Source organism: Xyrauchen texanus, chromosome 18, assembly GCF_025860055.1.
Source record: "Xyrauchen texanus isolate HMW12.3.18 chromosome 18, RBS_HiC_50CHRs, whole genome shotgun sequence".
Classification (NCBI taxonomy): Eukaryota; Metazoa; Chordata; class Actinopteri; order Cypriniformes; family Catostomidae; genus Xyrauchen; species Xyrauchen texanus.
Genome location: NC_068293.1, coordinates 43,043,397 through 43,068,549, shown reverse-complemented (window position 1 = coordinate 43,068,549; position 25,153 = coordinate 43,043,397). Strand labels below are relative to the sequence as shown.

Sequence of the window (25,153 nt, the reverse complement as noted above, 5' to 3'; positions counted from 1 at the left end):
AGTTTTGGTTTATCGAAAAAGATAAATCTTAATCCTTAAAAACCTTCAAATTAGCCAGCTTACTGTAATTTTAATTTCACAAATAAATGCAATCAGAAGACGAGGAATTGCCCTTCTAATAGGACTGTAATATTGGTCCTGATGTTGCACCTATTGCCACCGGTTCCTACCCGAAAGTGAATCGTCATGGTCCAATCACCTTTTAGATACAGACATCGCATTTCAATCGCCTCGGGATCGCGCATGCGCATTAGATATGCAATCCGGGAGTTTGCGTTCTTTAATGTAATCTGAGGAAAGACGCCAATTTAAGATACCAGCGTTGTTCGATTTTATTGCTGATTTGAAAAATGTTCTTTGATCGTCATTTGACCAACCGTTTTTGACATTACGGTGTTCCCCCATTCAAGTAGATAGGAGCAGCCCTGTCGAGTGGAAATATCTTCTCGAGAGAGTTCTAAAATTGGCCGAGAGTGGACTGACTTGCTAGAAAGACTTTGGTCACAATTCGAAACATGATTTGGCCAGATTAGGAGCATTTCAAATAGCGAGAAGCAACTTCAAACATCAACAATTTGTTTATTTAACACGTTTCACTATTTTTTGGAAAAATAAATTAAATCGCATTATTTTAGGATTGTGTTCCCTGAGTGAACTTCCCGGCAATGCGCATGCGCGAAAAATTTACAGGATTATCTTCTAGACAGGACTGTGATGGCCAATGAAAACGTTGCTGAGGGTTTAGTCATGGCTGAGGGGCGTGGTTTGCACAAATCACGCAACTTCCCTCAGTCTAGGCGGAACCTTGTGTTACGCGCACTTTTGCTTACCCGGAACAATAACAGAAAGGAATAAGCAGCGATGGCTCGATCTTCGAAGGTATTTCATTGATTATTTTATAAATATATGATTTAAGTATTACTGAAGAATACATGTTTAACTATACACAGCTAATTATGAGTCTAAGATCTGGGTGGTTCTTGAAATACACACATCACAGTGAAAATGTGACCCACTTTTAGTTCATTTGAATTGTTTACTAATATATATATATCCGTAAACAATTCAAATAAAATTTGTAACAAGATGAATTGTTATTATATTGACTGTCAACTGTTCATTGACATCATCACGTTTAGTCACACTCATCAATATTCATAATTGTGTTCGCTTGACAAAGCAAACATACTAATCTACTATTTAAACATTATTATAATGTGACTAAAATGTATGACACCTAACTCCTCCTAAAATCAGATATATCTCTCTATCAACTACTTAGCAACCACGCAGAAAACCCTAGCAATGCCTAATGACCACTCAAAACACCTCAGCAAACACCTAGCGATGCCTTAGTAACCACCACACCAAACACCCTAGTAACCTCCTAGCAAACGCTCTATTGACCACTCTGAACACCTTAATAAACACCTAGCAATGCCCTAGTAACCACCCTGAACACCCTAGTAAATGCCTTGCAACCTCCTAGCAATGCCCTAGTGACCACTTAGAACACCCTAGCAACCACCTAGCAATGCCCTAGTGACCACTCAGAACACCCTAGCAACCACCTAGCAATGCCCTAGTCACCACCCTGAACACCCTAGTAAATGCCTTGCAACCTCCTAGCAATGTCGTAGCTACACTCAGAACACCCTAGCAACCACCTAGCAATTTTTCTATTTAAATTTTCAGACAAGGCTTTGTCAAGCCAACATCAAATTTTGTCTACAAACTTTATCTAGTTTAGTATTTAAGAAGTTATTTCTCTGCTTGAAATTTGCGCCATATTTCAGATTTTCTGTTCTGGATGATATTATAATTTATAGGAGATGAATTCTGGTTTCTGTTGTCTATCATTAGTCAGCACTGGTACTCTGTATGGATGTGGGTTTTTCCATGAGTAACTCTCAGCTGGGTCAGGAGCCATCTTTCGAACAGGCCAAGAAAGTCATCCAGAAGTTTATCCAGCGGCAGGTTTGTAGCTTTGGAAATAATCTTTTCCATTTACCTATAATACTTGCTGGCTATTATAACAAGAGCTCGATTGACTTTGTGTGTTGCAGGTGTTTGCTGAGAACAAGGATGAAGTGGCTCTGGTGCTGTTTGGTACTGATGACACTAAGAACAAACTTGCCCAAGACGGACAGTATCAGAACATCACTGTTCATCGCCATCTCATGATGCCTGATTTTGAGCTGCTAGAAGAGATTCAGAATGAGCTGCAGCCTGGTGGGCAACAAGCTGATTGTATCCTTGCTGACACCTAAACACTTGATTGATCCATTTCAGGTTTTACAGCATGTTAACTTACACCAAGTTAAATAGCATCTAGTCTCAACCTCAAGCGGCATGCCGAAAGGACCGTCCACTCTTCATTTACTGACCATGTGATGCATATTACACAAAACTGGAAGCGTTTTCGGACTAATTCTAAAGTGGTTGGCTAGTTTTGGACCAGACTTTACACTAAAATCAATAGCTCTTTGGCTGGACAGTGGTTCCACTGGTTTGAAATGAGTTTTCTTAACTTAAAATTACTATGTAATCTCAACCCAAACACTACGTGTAGACAGAAACTAGTTAAATTGGTGGAACCCAATAAAATTAGACGTGTCAGTGTAACTGAAATAAATCTCTTTTATTTCATTATGTACAGTGCTAACTAGTGAAAGCAATGTTAACATGCTGAATGCTTGGAGTGGTGGTGGCATAGTGGGCTAAAGCACATAACTGGTAATCAGAAGGTTGCTGGTTCGACCCCACAGCCACCACCATTGTGTCCTTGAGTCCTTGAAGCCCTTGACTTGTTTATCAGGGCTTGATGCTCTTGTCGTCTGCATGGATCTTCTCCAGAACGAAACCATGTGAGATCATTTGTCACACATTCTTCTGTTGATTCATCTGGACTTGACGTTTCTCTGCTGTAGTCACACTTCTGATTGGTTGTTTAGGGGGAAGAAGTACGAGCGTCTGAACATTGTTCTACTGACGGATCTAAACGTTCAGAGCTCAGAGGACCAGCTAGATGTCATCATTAAGAACTTGAAGAGAGCTGGTATTACCCTGCAGTTCTTGTAAGAAACGTTTATCCAATGATCTTATATACTGGTAAATGCCATTTTAAAAAATATTAGACTGTCTCTTTGCCAAGGTGCCCCAAAAATATAACATACATTTGGGGATAGCTGGTTAAACGTTGATGAGCAAAGAAATAATCTGAATGATTAAGGAAATATGTCTTTTTTGCGATCTGTCTCTTTAATTGCTGCATGCAGCTGGGTCATTCTGTCAACCAGAGCTACCCTTGAATATTTTGATTTTGTATTTTTTTGCTGATGGAAGGAAAATGTTATTAACGATGAAAGCCAAAATAATAAATGCCGTTGATCAATATTTATTGATAACTGATTACATAACTGGTAATCAGAAGGTTGCTGGTTTGATCCCCACAGCCACCACCAATGTGTCCTTGAGCAAGGCACTTAACTCCAGGTTGCTCCGGGGGGATTGTCCCTGTTATAAGTGCACTGTAAGTCGCTTTGGATAAAAGTGTCTGCCAAATGCATAAATGTAAATGTAATGCGCAACATCAGGACCAATATTACAGTCCTATCAGAAGGGCAACTGCTCTCTTTTGATTTTGATTGCATTTATTTGTGAAAATAAATGGACATAAACTGGCTAATTTCAATGAATTGTCTCAATCTCCCTGTTTTACAAAGACTTTGGGGGAAACAAATTAGGGACATGTGTGAGGTGAAAGGTACACAGTTAGAGATATACACACATTTCTGAATGGAAACGGCTTAAGGGCAGATTTATTTAGCGATAAACCAAAACGTATGCAATTTTTTTACGCATTTTCACTTTGCCGATGCGAAATGTGCGACGTGGATGGAAACTAGGTTAGTGATTGCTTTTATTTTAACTCGAGAGGCCACTGTTACACTGTAGAACCAAGATGATCTAAATGTAAAATCCTCCAGCGCTGTCGACAACTATCAGTATAGATTGTTACAGATAAACCATAGTTCCAAAAGCAACTAACGACACCGATTAATCGGTAAAAACGATAAATCAATCTACCTTTTCCCCCATATCTCTGGGCTTTAACCATATAGGGCCTTAAAATGAAGATACTGGAAAATCCAGCTGTATTTAGAGTTTATGTTTCTAAACAATTAATGCTTATTTAATAAGTGTAAACATTTGCATAGTGTTGTTTGAAGCAGAGCACTGTTAATAAATCCAGTCTTCATGCGTAGTTTGCCATTCCCTGTGGATGTGGAGGACCGAGCGGAAGGAGGTGGGGGTGGATCGAGGACGTCGTCATCTCCACCTCGTTCAGATAAAGGTTTGAGCAGACAGCAAACTCAAGGTCTGGAGATGGTCAAACAGATCATAACATCTCTGGATGAAGAGGACTGCTTGGAGGAAGTCTACACTTTTAGGTTGGAATTAATATCAGTAAAAGAGGAAAAACTCAAACTTAAGACTTAAATGTTTGCGCTTTAGTTTTGATGTTTGGAGGATCTGCTAAATGACTAGTGCAACCAAAGAAGAGGCTGTTTTTGAGTCATTGTGTCATCATTTCCTGCAGCGACGCTCTGGAGAAACTGTCCATCTTCAAGCGCATTGACAGAAGGCCGATGGCCTGGCCCTGTCAGCTCACCATCGGCAGCTCGCTGTCCATACGTATCGTCGGATACAAAGCTGTGAGTTCCTCACGGATGATGTTTAAAAACCTCAGAATACACAAGCAGTATTATTGTTGTTTTCTACTCTAGGTTGTTCTAATGTTGTGCTCGTAATGTCCAGGTAACGGAGGAGAAGGTGAAGAAAACGTGGGCCGTGGTTGATGCTCAGAGTCACCAGAAAGACGACATCAAGAGAGAAACGGTCTATTGTCTAGATGATGACAATGAAACTGAAGTACAGAAGGATGACACTATTCAAGGTGTGGCACCTTATCATTCTCACATGCATAGGGGCAATAAAGAGTCCAAATCTATCCAAACCTTGTTAAATTCAATGTGAAATGCTGTTCGCAACCCATTGTAATGCATTTCTGAATGAAATTAGATATTCAACAACAACAGAAATAATGTAGGGTGAGTTTATTTTCATCTGTCCTTTCTGTTTTTCACAGGTTTTCGATATGGAAGTGACATTGTGCCATTTTCTAAGTTGGACGAGGACCAAATGAAGTACAAGTCTGATGGGAAATGTTTCTCAGTGCTTGGCTTTAGTAAACAGGAGCTGGTAAGATTCTCTCCATTAGATGGTGCTCTTTCTCAAACAACAACTGCTCAAATGAGTGAATGTCCTTCAGTAGTAATTTACTGTATAAGTTGTGTTTATTTAGGGTGGTCTCAACTTCAAATGTGTGTGGTTTAAGCAAAACCTGACCCGTACTCACATGCACACAGACAAACAAACACACACACACACGCTTCCATAATTTTCCCATTTGTTTTGAATATCACAATATTATTAGTCCAGTATAAAAACAATAAGTCAATGGAAACAAATGGGAACAGGAACACACACGAATACCTTCTAAATATGGAGCATTTATTTAAAATGAGTAAATGTTACATTATAAAGTAAATTATAGGTTGGTTTATTGATGATAAAACAGTTGTTATTTTTTTCCCCTTCTAATGGGTCAGTGACATTTGTTTTTGTTTTGTTTTTTCATATAATGCAGATTCATCGTCATCAGTTTATGGGAAGCCAGGTTCTCAAAGTTTTTGCACCCAGAGATGATGAGGTACAATTTTACAAGACATTTGTTTTTACTGTGAAATAAAATGCATTGTCATTTATTTATTTTTTCCCTAAAGTTTGGTCCAAAAAAGGTCCATAAATTTGAGATAACACTGAAAATCTACATCAAACTATCGTTTTGGTGAGTCGTTTAGGACATCTACTTTGTGCATGACACGAGTAATTTTTCCAACAATTGCTTACAGACCGATTGTTTCACTTTTAATTGACTATATCATAATTCCAGCAGGTCAGAAGTTCACATACACTAAGTTAACTGTGCCTTTAAACAGCTTGGAAAATTCCAGAAAATGATTTCAAGCCTTTAGACAACTTAGCCAATTAGCTTCTGAGAGGAGGTGTACTGAATTGGAGGTGTACCTGTGGATGTATTTTAAGGCTTACCATCAAACTCAGTGCCTCTTTGCTTGACATCATGGGAAAATTAAAGAAATCAAAGACCTCAGAAAACAATTGTGGACCTCCACAAGTCTGGATCATCCTTGGGAGCAATTTCCAAACGCCTGAAGGTGTCACGTTCATCTGTACAAACAATAGTACGCAAGTATAAACATCATGTGACTACGCAGCCTTCAGACCGCTCAGGAAGGAGATGCATTCGGTCTCTTAGAGATGAACATAGTTTGGTGTGAAAAGTGCAAATCATTTCCAGAACAACAGCAAAGGACCTTGTGAAGATGCTGGAGGAAACAGGTAGACGAGTATCTAGATCCACAGCAAAACCAGTCCTATATCGACATAACCTGAAAGGCTGCTCAGTAAGGAAGAAGCCGCTGCTCCAAAACCACCATAAAAAAGCCAGACTACAGTTTGTAAGAGCACATGGGGACAAAGATCTGACTTTTTGGAGAAATGTCCTCTGGTCTGATGAAACAAAAATTAACTGTTTGGCTCTAATGACCATCGTTATGTTTGGAGGAAAAAGGGTGAGGTCTGAAAGCTGAAGAACACCATCCCAACCGTGAAGCATGGGGGTGGCAGAATCATGTTGTGGGGGTGCTTTGCTGCAGGAGGGACTGGAGCACTTCACAAAATAGATGGCATCATGAGGAAGGAAAGTTATGTGGATATATTGAAGCAACATCTCAAGACGTCAGACAGGAAGTTAAAGCTCGGTCACAAATTGGTCTTCCAAATGGAGAATGACCCCAAGCATACCTCCAAAGATGTGGCAAGTTGGCTTAAGGAGAACAAAGTCAAGGTATTGGAGTGGCCATCACAAAGCCCTGACCTCAATCCAAAAAAGCATGTGCGAGCAAGGAGGACTACAAACTGGACTCAGTTACACCAGTTCTGTCTGGAGGAATGGGACAAAATTCCAGCAACATATTGTGAGAAGCTTGTGGGAGGAGACCCAAAACATTTGACCCAAGTTAAACAATTTAAAGGCAATGCTACCAAATACTAACAAAGTGTATGTAAACTTCTGACTTCAACTGCGTGCATGTGTGTGTGTATATATATGTGCACACACAGTATATAATACCTTGTGTGTGTGTGTGTGTGTGTGTGTGTACAGCATGCAGCAGTGGCTCTGTCTGCTCTGATTCGTGCTCTTGATGGCTTAAAGATGGCAGCAATCGTGCGTTACGCTTACGATCGTCGCAGTAACCCTCAAATTGGTGCGGCTTTTCCTTGCATTAAGGAAAAGTATGAGGTATATGGATTTTTATCAAATGAAAAGTATGTTATAATGTTTTTATCTTCAGTATATTTTACTCTGTCTCCTGTGTTCAGTGTCTACTGTATGTGCAACTGCCCTATATGGAAGACCTGCGACAGTTCACTTTCCCAACGCTGGAAAACAACAAGAAGTTCACTCCCTCAGGTGGGTTTTCTTTAGGGTTGAGTGATATAGATAAAACGTATATCTCAATATTTCTTAGCCTTTTGAAGATATACACTCAAAAAATATTTTAGCCTATTTTTAAGATTTGTGCATTTCATTTTCATAACAAAATTGTTGTGTAAAGTTGAACCGAGTAATCTAAAATATTGTTATTTAAAGGGACAGTTCACCCAAAAATGAAAATTCTCTCATCATTTACTCACCCTCATGCCGTTTCAGATGTGTATGACTTTCTTTCTTCTGCAGAACACAAATGGAGATTTTTAGAAGAATATTTCAGCTCTGTAGGTCCATACAATGCAAGTGAATGGTGACCAGAACTTTGTAGCTCCAAAAAGCACATAAAGGCAGCATAAAAGTAATCCATATGGCTCCAGTGATTTAATCCATGTCTTCAGGAGCGATATAATAGGTGTAGGTGAGAAACAGATCAAAATATAAATCCTTTTTTTACTCTAAATCTCCACTTTCACGTTTACATCTGAATGCCACATGTGGTGCCTGTTTAGTTTCACTATCTGAATGTGAAAGATAAAGTGGAGATTTAGAGTAAAAAAGGACTTAAATATTGTTTTATTTTTCACCCACACCTATCATATCACTTCTGAAGACATGGATTAAACCACTGGAGTCTTATGGACGTTTCCTTTATGTGATTTTTGGAGCCACAAAGTTCTGGTCACCATTCACTTGCATTGTATGGACCTACAGAGCTGAAATATTCTTCTAAAAATCTCCATTTTGGTTCTGCAGAAGAAAGGAAGTCACACATCTGAAATGGCATGAGGGTGAGTAAATGATGAGAGATTTTTCATTTTTGGGTGGACTGTCCCTTTAAGGGACCCAATTTATATTAGGTGTTTTTAACTACTATGTACTAACATTAAACTGCATACAATACAATGTACTCGTTGTATTGTATGTAGAGTAAGGTTTAGAATAGGTTAGGGTTTTGTTTAGGATTTGGGGGGAGGTCAACAGTGTATTTACAGATGTAATCAAATGCAAGTACTTTAAATGTAATTACAAGGCAACAACACGTATGTACATAATATGTACATTATAATAAATGCTTAAGTACATAGTAGGTTATAAAGACTCCTAATATAAAGTGGGTCCCTTAAAATAAATATAAAAATATAAAATTTATTTATATGTATTATATTAAAGTTTACTCCGTTCAATTTGATGTAATTGAGTAATCTTTAAATCTTAAAATATTTTGTTTGAGTCTATATATTTATGCATTTTCTCTAAAATGGCTTTTTTCCCCCCAGAGGAACTGACAATTCAACCAAACCATTGGTGCCAAGTGTATTACAATTTTTTTAATGCACAATTCAAAATACACTAACAATTAAAATCTTGTTAAAATTAATATCAAAGGCATGTTTTCCCCTTTTTTTTTACTGAATAAACACAAAAAATTATATTTAATCATTTTCATTAATTTGCAGTAATATAACAATACATAGTACTATAGTAATAAACAGCAATATTTATCTAAATATAGTTTTTATATAACATTATAATGCATGAAAATGCCACACGGTGACTTCCGTGAACATTTTTGAGTGATGATTCAAACGAATCTTTGAATCAGAGTTTTGAATCAAGGGCTGATTCACAGCAATGAATCCAACGTTCAAACTCAACGTGTTTTATCACGATCACCTCTCCTACCATCAGGAGGGGGAAATTCTGATCCCGAATCAGCCATTTATCTTATGCAGTCAATGTAGACAGAGATCAATATTTGTGTATACTCCCGTCAAGAGATAGTTTCAGTATAATTGTGTTTGTGTAAATGTGTGTTCAGAGGGTCAGCTGTCGGCAGTGGATGCGCTGATCGACTCCATGATGCTGGTGGAAAAAGACGAGGATGGAGATAGAATGGACATCTTCAAAGTCAACCACATTCCAAACCCACAGTTCCAGAGACTCTTCCAGGCAAGAGGGATGGGGTGCTGGGAATTTAGTGGGTTAAATGAATGTTCTGGGTTCTAAAGGAAAGCTCAATCATCAGGGTTTTGGCATAATGTTGATTACCACAAAAATGTATTTTGACTCGAAAACAAATACCAGCTGGGAGGAGGCCTCGAGGAAGACCCAGGATTAGGTGGAGAGATTACATCTCAACACTGGCCTGGGAACGACTCGGGGTCCCCCAGTCAGAGCTGGTTAATGTGGCTGGGGATAGGGAAGTTTGGGGCCCCCTGCTGGAGCTGCTGCCCCTGCGACCCGACTTCAGATAAGCGGTTGAAGATGGATGGATGGATGGATGGATGGATGGATGGAAACAAATACACGTAAACAGTGCGTGTTAGCATGATTTTAGTTTCAGATTTATCAGCGTTACGTCACCATGACACGTACTCTACCGGTCAGAAGTTTTGAACACTTACTCATTCTTTATTATATATTTTTTTTCTTCATATTTGTCAATAATAGTAAAGTCATCAAAACTATGGAATGCTGTTAGAGCGGGTCGGCCACTAATCGCAGGTTTGGCGGTTCGATTCCCAGGCCCACATGACTCCAAATGCCGACGTATCCTTGGGCAAGACATTGGCATTACATTAGATAATCATCTCCGCTTCAGTCAGCACACTCTAGTTATTTACAAGTGCTGTCAACAGAGACTTAGTTATTCGTAAACATCTGTCAGTTCAGCCTAGTCTTCTGCTTCTTCTGATTCAAAGTATTATTGAGTCAGTTCTTATGTATGGTGCCATTTAGTTTTTTTTTCCATATGCTAACAGTTACCAATCAGACCAAACTCTTAAAGATAACTAATCTAGCGAGAAACATTATTGCTATTCCTACCCCTAATTTATCGGACTGTGTTACTTTATATACGCTCCGGAAGGCACATACAATTAAATGATTCGGACCATCCACTTTATGAGTATTTCATCCTCCTTCCTTCTGGCCGCAGGTATAGACTACCCATGTGCAGAAAGGCCAGTTATGGGAGGAGTTTTGTTCCTATGGCTATACGAGCTTTAAACATGTAGGTAATCAGCCATAAAGCTGCGTACACACTGCCAGTGACTTTGTCGCTGCAGGTCGCCAGTGGCTGGCGGTGAAGTCGCTAGTGGGCGTTCCCACTACTGGTTGCCTAGTAACGTTTATAAATGACATTCACGGATGTCATTCCATTGCTCTTGACAGCAAATCGATTTCTTGGCGCTAAAAGCAAACATTTTGGAGGTAAAAGACTAAATATAAATGGAATCAGTACATAAAATGCTTTATATCAAAGATGAGCGAGAAACAAGGCGTGCTCTTTGCCATAGCGGCTGTGGTGAAAACGCAAACGCCGGTCTGTCTGGGTCCACAAAACCATTCAATCTCCGAGTCAGCACGGCGAGTACCACCGGCTGGTGCAAGAGCTGCGCTGGATATACCATATCCATATCATAGAGCACTGGAAAATTGCTAACAGCAAGAATTAGCCTTTCATCCATCTTTCCGTTACTGCAGGAGCTGAGAGAGAGAGAGAGAGAGAGAGAGAGAGAGAGAAGGATCACGTGAGCTCTCCCGTCTTCTCTCCTATTGGCTGTCACTTCCGTTAGGCGCTCTTCATTTGAATAAAGTTGAACTTGTCTCAACTTTGTCGCGTCGCTGGACACGCCCACATCTAGTCGCCAACGCTCGTGTCGCCGGAAGTCGCTGTGCTCTCATTGAAAATGAATGGGATGGAGTCGGTCGTGCGCGCGATGTCGCTGGCAGTGTGTACGCAGCTTTATGATGCCATCGTATGCTCTGGCATTTGTTGTATGATTTCGTGTTTCTATGTTTGTGATTGTTTTGACGGTTAATCTGTTTGGTGTTGTTGTGTTTATGTTTTTCTACATCGATGGTGGAAACAAATTTCCTCTTTGAGCACAATATATTATCTATCGAAGACACTGAACTCCAAGTTGCTCCCAATGGCAGGCTAGCGCCTTGCATGGCAGCTCTGCTCTCATTGGTGTGTGAATGGGTGAATGAGCCACCGTGTAATGCGCTTTGATAACCGCTAATGTTAAAAAGGCGCTATATAAGTGCAGACCATTTAACATTTGTTATAATTTAGCATCTTCACAGTAGTCCCCCTTTGCCTAGAGTTTGCAGACATGAACTCTTGACATTTTCTCAACCAGATTCTTGAGGTATCACGCTGGGATGCTTTTTAAACAGTATAGAAGGCGTTCCCATCTATATGCTGGGCACTTATTGGCTGCTTTTCTTTTATTATTTGGTCCAAGTCATCAACTTTAAGATCATGAGAAACCATTCAGTCAAGTGTTTCAAAACTTTTAGTTTTGACCGGTAGTGTATATTGTTTATTTCTTGTGGCTATACTTGTGAAACAGTATTTTAGCATTTATGGATTGGCCCAATTTACGTAAGTGCACCATTGTAACCCTTTTTTAAATCTGGTTTATTATGCCACAAATGCTGTCCATTTAGCTAAAGTTGTATTAAACCCAGAACATTCCTCTAAAAATCAGTGGCATCGCAAAGGTTTTTGGGTCAAGTCCCAGAAGGGCTGATGAAGTCTGCTTCTCAGCTGGGTTCGCTTCAGGACCCAGATCAAGTGGCGACCCGACACCAATCATGTTTCTCTTCGCTGCAAGTGAACCAGACTATTTAATATTCGAACATTTTTACCTTCCGTAGTTTTCTTCAAGGATGAGCGCATGTCTCTCAACTTGTCCATGTTGGCATCTACCTAATATGGTATCCGATTCTACCAAGAGGACAAATGAATTTGCGGCACATTACCGTAGAGTTTGATGGACGCACGGCCTTTGACGTCAACAACAAAGATATGCAAAGCATATTTAATGTCCTTTTTCAACTATACACAATCATATGGTTATTTGTATTTTATTATTTGTTTTTCCAGCATCCGTGACCCTGTCAGAGCAGATCTGTGATTCATTTTTGGGTCACTCCTCTCTGGTTTAGAACCAACGATCTAGTCATTTTACCTCCTGTATTACAGTGATTCCTGTCTGTGAAATTCACGTTGCCTCTTTTCTTTATCTGGCTTCCGCTTCCAGTGCTTACATCAACGCGGTGTGAATCCTGATGGTCCCCTGCCGTCCATTGAGCCCTGGCTGAAGAGAGTTCTAGAGCGCCCCCAGGCTGTGGCTGCCCAGTGCCAGGCCGCTCTGCAGAACATCAAAGCAAAGTTCCCCCTGAAAGAGGTGACGAAACGGAAAGAGCAGAAGACAAGTGCAGACGTGTTTGGCAGCAGGTGAGAATGGATCAAATCAACAATCGATGAGAAATGTGAGTGTGTGATAGAGGCCCCGCCGGTATGACCGTATGTACCGTGCAATCATAGAAATGTGTTAGCAGGTTTTTGCTATACTGTTTATACCGCTGTAGATACTGTAAATATGCATAGATATCAGATGGCATGCTTTTCGTAAGTACACGTGAGAGCGACAAACAAACATGGTTTAATGTGACAATACAGAGTGGGACGCTTTCCAAACAAGACTTGGAGTGGTTGTGGCGTAGTGGGCATATCTGGTAATCAGAAGGTTGCTGGTTTGATCCCCACAGTCACCACCATTGTGTCGTTGAGCAAGGCACTTAACTCCAGGTTGCTCCGGGGGGATTGTCCCTGTAATAAGTGCACTGTAAGTCACTTTGGATAAAACTGTCCGCCAAATGCATACATGTAAGTCAAGAACTAGAAATAAGGAGTTGATGAGCAACAACGCAGATTGACGCATTAATACGCAATACAACTGTGCAGAAACACTTTAATAGTTCTACATTATAGAATTTAGAGTTGTAACAATCTGTTTTATAACTCATGTGCTACATAATGTGAAAGGAATATTCCGGGCTCAATCAACAGTATTTGTGGCATATTGTTGATTACCACAGAAATTTATTTAGACTCTTAAAAAGTGTAAATAATTAAAAAAAAATACAAATAAAAAAACAATCGGTGTTCCAGTGAGACAGTTACAATGGAAGTCAATGGGGTGTTTATGAACAAAAAAATACTCACTTTTTAAATCACTTACTAACCGCATCTGTGTAACGTTATTGCCAATTTTACCAAATTTTTGCCATGATGATGTAACGCTGTAAACCCTAAAACTTTAAAACGACAATTTAATGACTGTACAGCTCAAATAATGCACAAGTTTTAACAGGATAATTAATGTAAGTGCTGTTATTGAATTATAAACGTCACATTTCTGCCTTTAATATTTACATTTATGCATTTGGCAGATGCTTTATCCAAAGCGACTTACAGAGCACTTATTACAGGGACAATCCCCCCGGAGCAACCTGGAGTTAAGTGTCTTACTCAAGGACACAATGGTGGTGGCTGTGGGGACCAAACCAGCTACCTTCTGATTACCAGTTATGCGCTTTAGCCACTACGCCACCACCACTCTTTAACACATCACAAAAAAATTGTCCCCATTGACTTCCATTGTAAGTGCCTCACTGGAACCTCCATTTTTGCTTTTTCAAAGAAAATGACGGACGAGTCGAAATACATTTTTGTGGTAATCAACATTATGCCACAAATACTGTCGGTTGAGCTTAACATGTATTGAACCTGGAATATTCCTTGAAGCCGTCTTTGCCAAAGTTATGACAAAGGGTTTGATTGGCATCCATCAAGTTCCAATTAAAACGTAGTCATTACCACATGGTTATTTAATATACAAACCATTTTTATGTTTAATTTCCGTCAAAAATAACCAATGTCGTGATGTATTTGATCATTGTATTAGTTCTTTATTTTCGTATTATTTTATTGCTGTTGTTGATGTTGTGTTGACTTAAGTTGATTGTTTGTCAGTGCCAACGAGCCAGACACAAAGAAAGTCAAAGTGGACGAAGAGACCGAATATATTCTGGCTGATATTACAGAGGGAAACGTGACATCGGTGAGAATCTTATGTGCAATATGTGTGACACTGAAGATCTTTATTACTCATAATTGATCATGTGTTCAAAAGTCCTTCATTCTTTTAATCCCGTGTGAATTGTGCTCTTTCAGGTTGGCAGTGTAAACCCAGCAAGAGATTTCGGCAAATTGATCAGAATGAAGAGCATTCCGTTCGATCAAGGTGGGACTTGATTCTTCACTTTTTTTTCTTTATTTTTAAGTACAGTCTCCCCACAATCATAGAAAACCTGGTGAATTCCAGGCCTGAAAAAGTCATTGAAAATCCGGAAACTACTTAAACTACTTCAAAGTGTTCTTCATGTGCAGCAATGACAGTTTTGCAGATCCTTGTTGTTCTAGCGGTCAGTTTGTCCAGATACTCAGGTGACCTTTCACCCCACACTTCCTGTAGCACTTGACCTTTCACCCCACACTTCCTGTAGCACTTGCCATAGATGTGACTGTCTTGTCGGTCACTTCTCATGCACCTTACAGTCTAGCTGATCCCACAAAAGCTCAATGGGGTTAAGATCCATAACACTCTTTTCCAATTATCTGTTGTCCAATGTCTCTTTCTTTGCCCACTCGAAACTTTTCTTTTTCGGTTTCAAAAGTGTCTTTTTCTTTGCAATTCTTCCCATAAGTCCTCCTGAGTCTTCTCTTTACTGTTGTACATGAAACTGGTGTTGAGCGGGTAGAATTCAATGAAGCTGTCAGCGGAGGACATGTGAGACGTCTATTTCTCAAACTAGAGACTCTCATGTACTTATCCTCTTGTTTAGTTGCACATCTGGTCTTACACATCTCTTTCTGTCCTTGTTAGAGACAGTTGTGCTTTATCTTTGAAGACTGTAGTTACACCTTTGAAAGAAATCTTCAGTTTTTTGACAATTTCAGGCATTGTATAGCCTTCATTCATCAAAACAATGATTGACGGACGAGTTTCTAGAGAAAGATGTTTATTTTTTGCCATTTTTGACCTAATATTGACCTTAAGACATGCCAGTCTATTGCATACTGTGCAACTCAAAAACAAGCACAAAGACAATGTTCAGCTTTATTTAACGAGCCAAATATCTTTCAGCTGTGTTTGATATAATGGCAAGTGATTTTCTAGTATCAAATTAGCAATTTAGCATGATTACTCAAGGATAAGGTGTTGGAGTGATGCTGCTGCTGTCTAGATTAGATAAAAAATGACTTGTTTCAAATAGTGATGGTGCTGTTTTACATCAGTAATGTCCTGACTAGACTTTGTGATCAATTGAATGCCACTTTGGTGAATTAAAGTACCAATTTCCTTCCAAAACAGCAAAATCTGACCATTATTCCAAACATTTGGCTGCCAGTGTATGTTAATTGCTGAAAAAATAAATAATGGAAATGTATTTGGGAACCCTGTTAGTAGAGCTGCCAATGTTAAAATATTTAATCATGAATATTCCCACGGCTTTTGTAGTTAAAGGAATATGCCGGGTTCAATACAAGACTCGTCCGTCCTTGTCTTTAAAAAAAGCGAAAATGGAGGTTACAGTGAAGTTCTTACTAGGGAAGTCAATGGGGCCAATTTTTGGAGGGTTTAAAGGCAGAAATGTGGAGCTTATAATTCAATAAAATCACGTACATTAATTCTTCTATTAAAGCTCATGTATTATTTGAGCTGTATTGTTGTTTAAATGGTCATTTTTACAGTTATTACTTATTAAAACTAAGTTGTAAAATTGGCTACAACTTTACACAGGCTGGTAAGTGATTTTTATCACACGAAAATCATGTTTACATGCATATTGTTCACGTCTTGTGGTTATACTTCTGAAAAAGTGAGTATTTTAATGTTCAAAAATTGGCCCCCATTGACTTCCATTGTAAGTGCCTCACTTAAACCCAGATTTTTGCTCTTTTATTTAGATTTTTTTTAAAGAAAACAAGGGGCATCATTTTTGTGTTTATCAGTGTTATGCCACAAAGGCTGTCGATTGAGCTTAACTTTTATTGAACTCTGAATATTTCTTTAATATTTCTGCTCCAATGTATTGCATTTCCTGCAATGTAATTGTCTTCAACGGTTAATAAGTCAGATATTTATTATGTGATATATTCACCAACAGCACAATGTGGATTGATTATTGAATATGGAGTAGTGTTGTTTCTGGATATTTGCTCCAGTTGTTGTTGCTGCTGTGTTGCCGTGGTTGCGTCGACAGTCATTGTTTTGTAACCTTGACAGCGTGCCAGCAGCTGACCCACAGGATCGAGCAGTTACTGGGCAACAGGAGCCCAGAGTACTACACGAAGATCATCGACTGTATCCAGGCGTTCAGGGAGCAGTCCGTGAAGGTGAGCGCTCAAATAAACCTCCACATTCACTCTGGGATCTCGGCAGGATCAGTTGTTTCTCACGCTGCTGTAGGGCATCAGATGTTATTTCAGAAGATCCTGATATGAACCCCACGGCTAAAGACGGACTGAACCAATCTATACTTCGCTTCGCTGTTGTCTGAGTGTTTTATAAATCGCTGCCACTGAGTTTTGTCTTGAGGGAGCAGATTCGTAAGTCTTCATTTAAAGAACTGGCCCATTTGCCAAATCAGTCTGCACTGATCACGCTGTATGTTTGTGGCTGCAGTCCGACTCTCATCACATTCGATTTGTAAACTCACACATATAATTGCTTTAGCTGTGATGGTACAGATTTAGGATTAGCGCAGCACTGTGCGCGGTGATTGCATTGGCAAATTCATACATTTCAGAACCATTAAGAGACATGAAAATAATTTTGTTCCAGTATGTTTTTAAAAATGGAACTGGGTTTGTTAGGGGCTGTTCACATCGGACTGTCAACACTGTTGTTTCCTTTTGTAAACGCCGTTGGCTGTTGCGGGAGTGCCACGTCTTTCAGACACCACGAGTTTAAGCACCCCTATTTTTGAGAATTTTCGGAAAATGACATACCCAAATACAAATGTCTGTAACTCCTAAACCATATGCTCCACATTCATAACTCTGATATTTTTTTAAACTAGACACTTGAAACTTTGTTACCCAAGAGTCATATTAATTCAAAAGTAGCATAGGAACAGAGTAAAACAAGGTCAAATTTACATGAAAGTGACTCACGATTTCTATGAATGAACTTCATTTAGGGAAAAATGTATCAGACTTTTATGTTAAAGGCCTGAAAACACCATAAAGATAAAACTGAATGTCTGACCATGTTCTGATTCAAATTTGAAGATGATACTCCCAAAAATGTAGTTTCTGTAAGCTTTTATTCAGGGAAAGTCTAGGCGTCCTTTCCAAAAGGCCATTTGGAGACTGTAATCTCATATCTTGCTAGTCTTCTCCACTGTAATTTTATAATCAAAACCATCTTCACCTGATTTCTTGTAATCCTTTCCTTCCATTTTTGTTATATTATATGCATCATAAATATAATGTGTGTGTGATATAAATATTATGTCTTTATGTATAATATACAGCTATCACCTAGCTACTCGTGTAGCCTCGTGTCTTTGCTAGTCATTTTATAATCAAAAACATGATATGAACAGAAAAACTGCCAATACTTCATAAACATAAAAACTCAAGACGATGTGTTTCAACTTAGCGATCTAATACGGGATCGAGTCCATGGAGAAACATCTCGTGTTACCAGCTTCAGCCCGGCCCTAATGACCGCAGGTTCTGACCCGTGTGCAAAGTTTCAAGAGTTTTTGAGCATGTTAAGAGCCCCAAAAGTGCCCGTAAGTCGTAAAAAAAAAAAATAATAATAATAATAATAATAATAATAATGCTGTGCGTAAAATGACTAAGAGCGCACGAGTGGGCGCACTTGTATTAGACCTATGTATTAGACAGATCTTCTGAGGTAAACTAAGCAAACTGTCAATCACTTCATTCGTGTTTTAGTTGGTTAATACTCCCATCCATCAAAATTTTGCTGACAAGACATTGGGTGGCTTTTATCCAGTCAAAAACCGAGGTGCGAGAGTGACAGGTCCAGTCTGTTGTTGCGCTCCCTTCATATTTTGGTCATTACAGAGCCTCTGATTGAAGGAGAGAAACAGGGAATGGCTCATTTTATCAGAAACAGTCCAAACTACGGGGAGAGATGGTTTTTGAACATTGGAATACAAATTAGAATCGATATTTCATTGAAAGTGAACATGATGGATTACTCTAACTGGAAGCGCTCATGAAAACTGAGGAGGATATTTAGTTTTTTCCCTATTTTTTTGTTGTTTTGGATTAAAAAGTGGGATGCATTTTGAAGAGTAGACCCTTACATTGAAATGTATGCTGGTGTTTCTTGGATTCGATCCGAACTGATCTGAACCATAGGAGATGAAAGATAAGTATTGCCGTTCATTTTGTTCATATTTACAGGGTCGGTCTGTCAGCATTTTATTGAACCCTTTCCTCTCTGGTGTATTGATTGCAAAAACAAGTTCAGAACGTGATTCTTGAGTGTTTTAGCTTTCAAATGATGCATAGTTTATGATAGTTGATTGAATATTTGTTATAAAACAAAGGTAATAAAATTATAAACACCCCCCATGCTGGTTAACAGGTTAAGGGGTCGTGACCACTTATAATGTCAGTAAAATGTTTTTGCACCAAAACAGTCATAATTTAATAATAAATGTTAATTTTCCACCCCGTTTCTGGCCCTCTGTCTAAAAGCTTGGTTTAAAGCTCTCTGGCCCTTTAAGACTTCAATGTAGAAGCCCACTGTTCTTATTGGCTAACATTTGCGCAGTCCCTCAAATACAGCCATAGCTTCATATTATAATTTATAAAAGTACTTTTCAGGGTTAACACAACATGCACCTGAACATGCATTTCATCTGAATGTATACAAATGTTCCCTAAAGCACAGCAACTATCAAACGGTTTACTCACAGGTCCGGTAGTGTTTAACGGCCCCATCCTTCAATAACAGTTCCTTCGCAAAGATTAAATAATATTGTGACTGGTTCACAAGCAATCCGCCTGATATGAGCCATGAATACATACAGTCCATGCTGAAATGTTCTGAATAAGCAAATGTAATACAGCCAAACAGGCCAAAGCAGAGACACTGGTCTTCACAGGTGTTTGTTTACACACAGGTCTGCATGTGTTTCTCCCAGTGGCAGCAGCAGAATGAGACACGTTGTTAAAAGTTGCACTTGCACCACTCTTAAGACCCATTGCCAGAAATGTGTCGAAATGTTTACGAATTAGAAATGGCACAGATGGGTGCAAAAACTGTGTAGGACGCCTTCAAAACAACAGGAAACAGTCCAGCTGAATGAAACACAATGGAGGTTTCCTATACAGAGTTTGAACTTGATATTGCGTCTTTTAAAGGCAGAGCAAGATGCATGAATACGATCAAAGCTGTGCATCTAGTGTATAACAATATTTAAATTCAGAGAGGCGCATGTCCTGTGTCCTGTGTAAGTCCACTTTGCTGTAGATGAATCTCCTATGACAGGCCCATCTCTCTCCTCTTCACCTAAGTGACCGACTGTGAACACCTGTGGGCGGAGCCTATAGTGCAATGACTAAAAATGGGCGTTGATGTCATTCTGCAGATTTTTGGTCCTTGTGATGTCACAAGTTCCACAAATATAAAACAACCTGTTTCTACATCTGGTTTAAATAAATGCTATTTTTATTTTTTTTTTAAAGGAGGAAGTTTTCAGTTCTGAAACTTACAGTATGTTTTTATTATACAATTACCTACATGACAAAAGATCAAGGAACGTTGGATTCCTCATGTCATGACCCCTTTAAAAAGAACTTCATATGTTGAAAACGTGTTTCTAGACAACTGCGTTCTGCTTAATTTGTGGCACTTCATCTTGCGGGGTAAACTTCTGTAGAGGTGGATGGGAGACCACAGCATATATTATTTTACATTCCCATTTGCTTCAACAGCAAAAGAAAAAATACACTATTGCATTTCCAGGACATTCCAAAAAAGCAATAAAATGTACACCGATGTATCAGCTGCCGATATTTATCGGCCAATTATTGACCAATTAAAACCATCAGCATATCAGAAAATAGATGAGTCTTTAGTCTAGACTTAAACTGAGAGAGTGTGTCTGAGTCCCGAACAGTGTTAGGGAGACTATTCCATAGTTTAGGAGCCAAATAGGAAAAGGATCTTCCTCCTTTTGTGGATTTTGATATTCTAGGAGTTATTAGCAAGCCAGAATTTTGCGATCGTAATGAACGTGATGGAATATAGCGTGTTAGAAGGTCACTTAAGTACTGCGGAGACCATTCAAAGCTTTGTACGAAGTTTATTTATTGATCTTGCTGGACATCCTCCCAGTAATGCATTACAATAATCTAGTCTTGAGGTCGTGAATGCATGAATTCGTTTTTCGGCATCAGAGAATATAGGCTACATGATGAGGGAATCCATCTAAAATACTTTGAAACCTGCAGACTTGAGTGTTCGGTAATTATATACAGTATATTGGAAATTACTTGTAAGAACAGTGAAAAATCTTTAGTACCTCCTTTATAGATTGTTTTATGTATTCCTTTGTAAAACGGTGATCTGATGACAAAATAATGTAAGTGGCAAAATATTGTTATCAGCCTATTGTTTTTTGTTGTTGTTGTTGTTGATCAAATTGGTATCAGCCAAAACTTTTCACATCAGTGCATCCCTATTTTAATTAATGCTCTATATTAATAAATAAAGAAAATAAAGTTTGCTAGATTTACTCGAAAATGCATCATGACCTTGTTGCACTCTGTTTTATTCAGACTGGAAACGCAGAGCTGTTCAACAGTTACTTGCAGTCTCTGAAGAGTAGCGTTCCTGGCCGGAATCTTCAGGAATTCTGGGATCTGCTCGTACAAGGTAACCGAACTTGAGTGAGCGCAAGCGGCCATCTTTTTATGTCCAGCTGAAGTCATTGAACTTTTGCTGTTGTTTTCAGATGCACTTACACTGATCAGCAAAGAGGAAGTGGACGGCAGCACCGTCTCCAAAGAAGACGCAAACCAGGTATCACTCATGGTCTTACACTGCCATGGAAACAATTCACATTACAGAAATGCTATTAGGGTTGTCATGATTCCCAAATGACAGTAGCAGTGTATGTGAGTGGAGTGGAGCGGCAACAATTTCAAGTGTGTGTGTGTGTGAGTGAGTGAGTGTGTGTGTGTGTGTGTGTGTGTGTGAATGAGTGTGTGTGTGTGTGTGTGTGTGTGTGTGTGTGTGTGTGTGATTGTGGGGGGTGTGTGTGAGTGAGTGTGTGTGTGTGTGAGTGAGTGTGATTGTGGGATTGTGTGATTGTGGGTGTGTGATTGTGGGTGATTTTGGGTGTGTGTGATTGTGGGATTGTGGGGGTGTGTGATTGTGGGGCTGTGTGTGTGAGTGAGTGTGTGTGATTGTGGGGGTGTGAGTGTGTTTGTGTGATTGTGGGTGTGTGTGATTGTGGGGGTGTGTGTGTGTGTGAGTGAGTGTGTGTGATTGTGGGGGTGTTTGTGTGATTGTGGGTGTGTGTGTGTGTGTGTGTGTGTGTGTGTGTGTGTGAGAGAGAGAGTTGTGTGTGTGTGTGTGTGTGTTTTTGTGTGTGAGTGAGTGAGTGTGTGTGTGTGTGAGTGTTTGTGTGATTGTGGGGGTGTGTGTGTGTGTGTGTTTGTGTGAGTGAGTGTGTGTGTTTGTGTGATTGTGGGGGTGTGTGTGTGAGTGTGAGTGAGTGTGTTTGTAGTGTGTAGGGTGTGTGTGTGTGTGTGTGTGTAGGGTTTGTGTTTGTTTGTGTGTGTGTGTGTGTGTGTGTGTGTGTGTGTGTGTGTGTGTGTGTGTGATAGATAGTTAGTGTTACTGACCTTTTATATTTTCTCTCATTACATACAGTCAATGCAAAGATGCGAATAGACACGAATTTACACCGGGTGGCATGAATGAAGCGAATGGCGAGACTCGAACACGTGAAACCGCTTCATTTGCGAGTTTACATTTTTCAGCTCGAGCAAAAAATCTGCATGCTGCATTGTCGTGAAAGCCTATCAGCATTGAGAATATTCGCGGGTTCGCTTTACTCGCGCAAACGCGACTTTAAACACTCCTTTTAACCCAGCGGTCAAACTTACGTGAGCAACGCAAGGCGGAAATTTTCATCACGTTGTTTGCGAACGCACCTTTAGTCCTCGTGGTGGCACAGTGTCTCGCCTCAATCCGGGTGGCGGAGGACGAATCTCAGTAGCCTCCGTGTCTGAGACCATCAATCCGCGCATCTTATCACATGACTTGTTGAGCGCTTTACCACAGAGACATGGCGCGTGTGGAGGCTTCACGCTATTCTCTGCCGCATCCACACACAACTCACCACACGCCCCACCGAGAGCGAGAACCACATTATAGCGACCACGAGGAGGTTACCCCATGTGACTCTACCCTCCCTAGCAACCGGGCCAATTTGGTTGCTTAGGAGACCTGGCTGGAGTCACTCGCACACCCTGAGATTCAAACTCACGACTCTAGAGGTGCTAGCCAGCGTCTTTCCTCAAGTGGATGTTATTGTGTTTGTTAATAGTGTGTTTGTTGTATTAGTTCATGGCGATTGAGCAGGAGGAGGACGTTCAGGCTGCTCCAGCACAGGAGGACACTGGTGATGTTGATGATCTGGTATGTTATTCATGTTTTGATGATGTCACTATTACTCACAAGTGTGTGAAATATGATGCATATGTGAATTTTGATTTCTGTTGCCTGTAGCGGTATGAAGCTTCAGACTAGCTGTTATCCATTATCACAGTTTTCACATACCTTCCTTCGGCAAGCTGTTTAAAGTTAAACGTTGTTTATGTTTTGTGTTTATGCAGTTGGACATGATGTGAAAAACAGATCTTGCAGAAAACCCGTCCGTCCACCTCGTGGAATGCTGTTAAGTGTCATATTCTGCTCTCAAGTACACTCAGTCACATCATGTGATTTTACTCTTGGGAATGTTCGGGAAAGTTCTCCTTGTCTAAATGCTTTTGATAATGATCATTAAGGCTACAGCTTTGCCTTTGGACAAAACAAAAAGAGTTTGACTATTTGAATGTGTCTTATATTGAACGGTTTATATATGTTGGATTTTCTCAAGAAAAATAAATCTAATACATTGAAAAAAATTGGAGTGGGGTTTACTTTAAACAAAAATCAACAACCTATGAAACAATTTCCTCGCAGAAATTGCTAGTAAATTTAACATAACATATTTTTATGTAAAGGCTACACACAATTCTTGGTAGCTTTAATGAGAAATTCTTAAAGGGATAGTTCACCCAAAAAATTATTTTTTGAATCATGCCATCGTAGATGTCTATGTCTTCTGTCGATTTTTAGAAGTATATCTCAGCTCTGTAGGTCCATACAATGCAAGTGAATGGTGACCAGAACTCAGAAGGTCCAAAAAGGTCATAACGGCAGCATAAAAGTAATCCATATGACTCCAGTGGTTTAATCCATGTCTTCTGAAGTGATATGATAGCTGTGGGTGAGAAACAGATCAAAACATTTTTTTTTTTTTTTTACTATCAATCTCAACCTTTGACTAGGTGATGTGAAACCAGCAGGAATGGGAAAGTAAAAGTGTAGATTTTTTTTTAAGCTCAAAGTCAGCATAAAAGTAACCCACATATGACTAAATTGGTTTAATCCATGTCTTCAGAAGTGATATGATGGGTCTGAGTGAGAAACAGATCAATATTGAAGTCATTTTCTACTATAAATCTACACTTTCACTTTCACATATGACTCAGTGGTATAATCCATGTCTTCAGAAGTGATATGATAGGTGTGGGTGAGAAACAGATCAATATTTAAGTCCTTTTCTACTATAAATCTACACTTTCACTTTCACATATGACTCGAGTGGTATAATCCATGTCTTCAGAAGTGATATGATAGCTGTGGGTGAGAAACAGATCAATATTTATGTCATTTTCTACTATAAATCTACACTTTCACTTTCACATATGACTCCAGTGGTATAATCCATGTCTTCAGAAGTGATATGATAGCTGTGGGTGAGAAACAGATCAATATTTATGTCATTTTCTACTATAAATCTACACTTTCACTTTCACATATGACTCCAGTGGTTTAATCCATGACTTCAGAAGTGATATGATAGCTGTGGGTGAGAAACAGATCAATATTTAAGTCATTTTATACTATAAATCTACACTTTCACATATGACTCCAGTGGTATAATCCATGTCTTCAGAAGTGATATGATAGCTGTGGGTGAGAAACAGATCAATATTTATGTAATTTTCTACTATAAATCTACACTTTCACTTTCACATATGACTCCAGTGGTTTAATCCATGACTTCAGAAGTGATATGATAGGTGTGGGTGAGAAACAGATCAATATTTAAGTCCTTTTCTACTATAAATCTACACTTTCACATACTATTCCAGTGGTTTAATCCATGACTTCAGAAATGATATGATAGCTGTGGGTGAGAAACAGATCAATATTTATGTCATTTTCTACTATAAATCTACACTTTCACTTTCACATATGACTCCAGTGGTTTAATCCATGTCTTCAGAAGTGATATGATAGCTGTGGGTGAGAA

At 39.3% G+C, this 25,153-nt stretch overlaps 1 protein-coding gene across 1 annotated transcript; it reads left to right on the top strand.

The window, feature by feature from the left end:
• Positions 1-787: 787 nt before the first annotated feature.
• Positions 788-23,684, top strand: xrcc5 (X-ray repair complementing defective repair in Chinese hamster cells 5). Its single transcript, XM_052148067.1, has 21 exons — positions 788-879; positions 1,864-1,977; positions 2,067-2,250; positions 2,819-2,867; positions 2,955-3,077; positions 4,269-4,454; positions 4,604-4,718; positions 4,822-4,960; positions 5,153-5,265; positions 5,714-5,776; positions 7,313-7,450; positions 7,531-7,621; positions 9,462-9,592; positions 12,697-12,893; positions 14,475-14,562; positions 14,676-14,745; positions 16,792-16,901; positions 21,336-21,432; positions 21,512-21,579; positions 23,131-23,205; positions 23,403-23,684. Exons 1-21 carry the CDS (start codon positions 862-864, stop codon positions 23,415-23,417), a joined length of 2,184 nt encoding a protein of 727 aa, XP_052004027.1. The 5' UTR covers positions 788-861; the 3' UTR covers positions 23,418-23,684.
• Positions 23,685-25,153: the final 1,469 nt, after the last annotated feature.

Excerpts from the sequence above, each read along its gene's own strand:
- xrcc5 (XM_052148067.1), top strand. Across the intron at positions 2,251-2,818 it reads TGGTGGGCAACAAGCTGATT|GGCTTGATGCTCTTGTCGTC; the intron begins GTATCCTTGCTG and ends CTTGTTTATCAG. Across the intron at positions 7,622-9,461 it reads CAAGAAGTTCACTCCCTCAG|AGGGTCAGCTGTCGGCAGTG; the intron begins GTGGGTTTTCTT and ends ATGTGTGTTCAG.